At 43.9% G+C, this 5,262-nt stretch overlaps 1 protein-coding gene across 1 annotated transcript; it reads left to right on the top strand.

The window, feature by feature from the left end:
• The first annotated feature begins 3,883 nt into the window (after positions 1 to 3,883).
• Positions 3,884 to 4,831, top strand: LOC113878389 (olfactory receptor 3A1-like). The gene has a single exon (XM_027519404.1). It carries the CDS (start codon positions 3,884 to 3,886, stop codon positions 4,829 to 4,831), a length of 948 nt encoding a protein of 315 aa, XP_027375205.1.
• Positions 4,832 to 5,262: the final 431 nt, after the last annotated feature.

Below are 5,262 nucleotides of genomic sequence, written 5' to 3'. Positions count from 1 at the left end.
GACGGACCTTTGTTGGAAAATTAATGTCTCTGCCTTTTAATATGCTGTGTAGCTTTTCATAGCTTTTCTTCCAAGGAGCAAGCGTCTTTTAATTTTATGGCTGTAGTCACCATCTGCAGTGATTTTGGAGCCCAGGAAAATAAAGTCTGTCACTGTTTCCATAGTTTCCCCATCTATTTGCCATGAAGTGATGGGACCGGATGCCATGATCTTACTTTTCTGAATGTTGAGTTTTAAGCCAACTTTTTCACTCTCCTCTTTCACTTTCATCAAGAGGTGCTTTAGTTCTTCTTCACTTTCTTCCATAAGGGTGGTGTCATCTGCACATCTGAGGTTATTGATATTTCTCCCGGCAATCTTGATTCCAGCTTCATCCAACCAGGCATTTTGCATGATGTACTCTGCATATAAGATAAATAAGCAATATACAGCCTTGACGTACTCCTTTCCCGATTTGGAACCAGTCTGTTGTTCCATGTCCAGTTCTAACTGTTGCTTCTTGACTTGCATACAGATTTCTCAGGAGGCAGGTCAGGTGGCCTGGTATTCCCATCTCTAAGAATTTTCCAGTTTGTTGTGATCCACACAGTCAAAAGCTTTGGCATAGTCAATAAAGCAGAAGTAGATGTTTTTCTGGAACTCTCTTGCTTTCTCCATGATCCAGCGGATGTTGGCAATTTGATCTCTTGTTCCTCTGCCTTTTCTAAATCCAATTTGAACATCTGGTAATTCACAGTTCACCTTCTGTTGAAGCCTGGCTTGCAGAATTTTGAGCATTACTTTACTAGCGTATGAGATGAGTGCAATTGTGTGGTAGTTTGAACATTCTTTGGCATTGCCTTTCTTTGGGATTGGAATGAAAACTGACCTTTTCCAGTCCTGTGGCCACTGCTGAGTTTTCCAAATTTGCTGGCATATTGAGTGCAGCACTTTCACAGCATCACCTTTTAGGGTTTGAAATAGCTTAACTGGAATTCCATCACCTCCACTAACTTTGTTCACAATGATGCTTCCTAAGGCCCACTTGATGTCACATTCCAGGATGTCTGGCTCTAGGTGAGTGATCACACCATCATGATTATGTGAGTCATGAAGATCTTTTTTGTATAGTTCTTCTGTGTATTCTTGCCACCTCTTCTTAACATCTTCTGCTTCTGTTACATTATAGCTATATATTTTCCTTTGACAAAGAGAAGCTGGCCCTTTTAACTAAAAATTTCCTCCTGGTAAGATTACCTTAGTACAGTTTAAAAAGTTGTAAACATTTGCCTCTCAGTATCCATGGATGCAAAACCCATGGACACAGAGGGCTGACTGTGCTAAGCCATTTTATATAAGGGACTTGAGCACCTTGAATCTGGTGGAAATATGATGGGAGGAACTACTGAGCTACTACTGCTGGCCTTTAAAGATCTCTGGAATTTAGAGAAAATAGAACATTGAAAGATATATTATTATGAAAGTAATCTGATTCATTTTGTAAGATTTCACCCTACAATTGCATTCGGAGAAGGCAATGGCACTCCACTCCAGTACTCTTGCCTGGAAAATCCCATGGATGGAGGAGCCTGGTGGGTTGCAGTCCATGGGGTTGCTAAGAGTCAGACACGACTGAGCAACTTCACTTTCACTTTTCACTTTCATGCATTGGAGAAGGAAATGGCAACCCACTCCAGTGTTCTTGCCTGGAGAATCCCAGGGACGGGGGAGCCTGGTGGGCTGCTGTCTATGGGGTCACATAGAGTCGGACACGACTGAAGCAACTTAGCAGCAGCAGCAGCATTGTTGGCATATGGGCTTCTCTGGTGGCTCAGATGGTAAAGAATCTGCCTGCAATGCAGGAGACCCAGGTTCAATCCCTGGGGTCAGGAAGATCCCCTGGAGAAGGGAATCCCAGTATTCTTGCCAGGAGAATTCCATGGACAGAGGAGCCTGGCAGGCTGCAGTCCATGGGGTCACAAAGAATCGGACATGACTGAGCAACTAACCCTGACTGACTTTTGTTGGTGTGTAAGGAATCTATTGACTGTGTATAATTATTTTTTAACTTGCTAATATCTTAATAAATCCACAAGTGTCCAAGTTTTTTCTTTCTTCTATTGAGGCAATGTTATTGTTCTCAACTTACTCTTTTCTTTCTTGTTTTTTTACCTAAGCATTTTATTTTCCTTTGCCCAAAACTTTTAGAATGAGAAATATTTGAAGTAGCAAAAGCCATAGCTTTACTTGCTCCTGATCTTAATACAAATATCACTACTATTCTGCCATTATGAATGATTCAGATTTGCAATGGATATGCTCCATAACATAAAGTGATATATTTCCATTTCAAGTAACTACAAGTGTGTTTTTCTCTTTTTTTTCTTTTCTCTCTACATCCAGTATATGTGCAGATGTTTAAGAACTGCCTCTATAAAATTTTCCTCTTTTTAAGCCAATTAATATGCTGCTGCTGCTGCTAAGTTGCTTCAGTCGTGTCCGACTCTGTGCAACCCCATGGACAGCAGCCCACCAGGCTCCCCTGTCCCTGGGATTCTCCAGGCAAGAACCTAATGGAGTGGGTTGCCATTTCCTTCTCCAGTGCATAAAAGTGAAAAGTGAAAGTGAAGTCACTCAGTCGTGTCCGACTCTTAGCGACCCCATGGACTGCAGCCCACCAGGCTTCTCTGTCCATGGGATTCTCCAGACAAAAGTACTAGACTGGGGTGCCATCGCCTTCTCCAAATTAATATCCTACAAAATATTAATAGATTTACCAATATTAAACCATCCTCTGCTATAAAATCTCCTAGATAATGGCGGATTCATGTATTGTACTTAAGATTTTTACATACATAGTATCAAACAAGGGTAGTGTAGAATAATTTCTTTTTTGGTGCCATTGTTACATTTTAATATCAGGATTTGCTAACTTTAAAAATATAAATTTGGGAGGCTTTAATATTTTGTAATTTTAAAACAATTTATATTATAATTATTAAATAATCGGTCAAAGAAGCATATGAGCCTGGAGACTACACATGGAAGTACATTATCAATCACTTTTTCCATTTTTCAGTTGGTTTATTTGGTTTAGGGACTACTCTTGAATTGATTGTTCAAACTTAGGAACAAATAGTGTTCCATTTCTATTGTATTTATTTTTGGCCCTTTTAATTCCTAATTTTGTGTACCTTTATATTTTTCTTGCCTAGATGTTGGCCAGATATTTATCTCTTTGTAATATATTTATAAGGGCAATTATAAATTATAAAGTCCTTATAAATATGGTCAATTCTGGCTTCCCTGGTGACTCAGTGGTAAAGATCCCCCCAGGGACGAGGGTTCAGTCCCTGGGTTGGGAAGATCCTCTAGAGAAGGAAATGTCAACCCACTCCAGTATTCTTGCCTGGGAAATCCCACGGACAGAGGAGGCTGGCAGGCCACAGTCCATGGGGTTGCAAAAGAGTCAGATGTGCCTTAGCGACTAAACAACAACATCACGATCAGTTCTAGTCCTTTCTATTTTACTATCTGTTCAATTTTACTTCAGCATTAAGTTTTCCCCAAATCTTCTTATATGGGTTGTTGGTGGTGGGAGGGCCTCCTTCCTTGGTTCTAGGGATCCAAAGAAGAAAGGGACTTTTATCTTTCACGAGGAAGGGGGGAAGTCCAATTTAGTTATGGCAGCAGGTAACTCACCTGGATGCTGGGTAAGGACACTGAGATGAAGACAGAGAAGGTTAATGAGTGAGGTGTGGCCTGAAAGAGAAAATACCCACTAGGACACTTGGGAATTTACTCTGAGGCTTGACGTCTGAAAGCAAGTCAATATATTTCTACTGATCAACTAACTTGGAAAGACTGATCCCTTCCCCTATGGGATATCTTCTTATAGGGACCCATGGAGCCAGAATCTGGAGCCAATGGAACAGCTGTTGCTGAGTTCATCCTGCTGGGTTTGGTGGAGACGCCAGGGCTGTGGCCAGCTGTCTTTGTACTCTTTCTCTTTGCCTACCTGGTCACTGTCGGGGGCAACCTCAGCATCCTGGCAGCCATCTTGGTGGAGCCCAAACTCCACACCCCCATGTACTTCTTCCTGGGGAACCTATCAGTGCTGGACATGGGGTGCATCACCGTCACCGTTCCCTCGATGCTGGGTCGTCTCTTGTCCCACAAGCGCACAGTTCCCTATGCAGCCTGCCTCACACAGCTTTTCTTCTTCCACCTCCTGGCTGGTGTGGACTGCTTCTTGTTGACAGCCATGGCCTATGACCGATTCCTGGCCATCTGCCGACCCCTCACTTACAGCACCCGCATGAGCCAGACAGTCCAGAGGATACTGGTGGCCGTGTCCTGGGCTTGTGCCTTCTCAAATGCACTGACCCACACTGTAGCCATATCCACACTTAACTTCTGTGGTCCCAATGTGATCAACCACTTCTACTGTGACCTCCCACAGCTCTTCCAGCTCTCCTGCTCCAGCACCCAGCTTAACGAGCTGCTGCTCTTTGGTCTGGGTGTCCTCATGGCAGGTGCACCTATGATTCTCATTGTCACCTCCTACATCCATGTGGCAGCTGCTGTCCTGCGGATCCGCTCAGCAGAGGGCAGGAAGAAAGCCTTCTCCACGTGTGGCTCCCACCTCACTGTGGTGGGCATCTTCTATGGCACAGGCATCTTCAGCTACATGCGGCTAGGCTCAGTGGAGGCTTCAGACAAGGACAAGGGGATTGGCATCCTCAACACCATCATCAGCCCCATGCTGAACCCACTCATCTACAGCCTCCGGAACCCTGATGTGCAGGGCGCCCTAAGGAGGGTGCTCATGGGGAAGCGAGCTTTTGCATGAGGGATGTCTCGAGAGGGTGAAACCATAGCAAGTGTCCCTGTCCTTCCTAGATCTTGAGCAAGTTGACTTTTGTTAGGAAGTGAGTCTTCTTGTTCCTCAAGGAGGTTCGAGCTGATAATAGATGTGTAGGTTCTGTAGACCAGAGCTCTTGACTCATTGCCATTTGGTCCTAGCTACCCATCACACTCCAGATGGAGATGGAACCCAGGTAGTTCTATATTCTGGAAGGCTCATGACCCTACAGGAAGAACCTGTAGTTTTTTCCTGCTGGGGTTCCCCAAAATACACCAGCAGAGATTCTATCTAGACTGGAATATGGAAAGTCACAGCCTGGTGCCAAGTATTAGCACATCCTCCTGTCAGGCTTGCTCTGAAAGCAGCATTCCCAACCTGCTTTTACACAAGGACCCAGACCTAGTACAGTATAATTT

The sequence above is a fragment of the Bos indicus x Bos taurus genome, chromosome 19 (genome assembly GCF_003369695.1).
Source record: "Bos indicus x Bos taurus breed Angus x Brahman F1 hybrid chromosome 19, Bos_hybrid_MaternalHap_v2.0, whole genome shotgun sequence".
In the NCBI taxonomy this organism is placed as follows: domain Eukaryota; kingdom Metazoa; phylum Chordata; class Mammalia; order Artiodactyla; family Bovidae; genus Bos; species Bos indicus x Bos taurus.
This window is presented reverse-complemented; position numbering and strand designations above follow the sequence as displayed.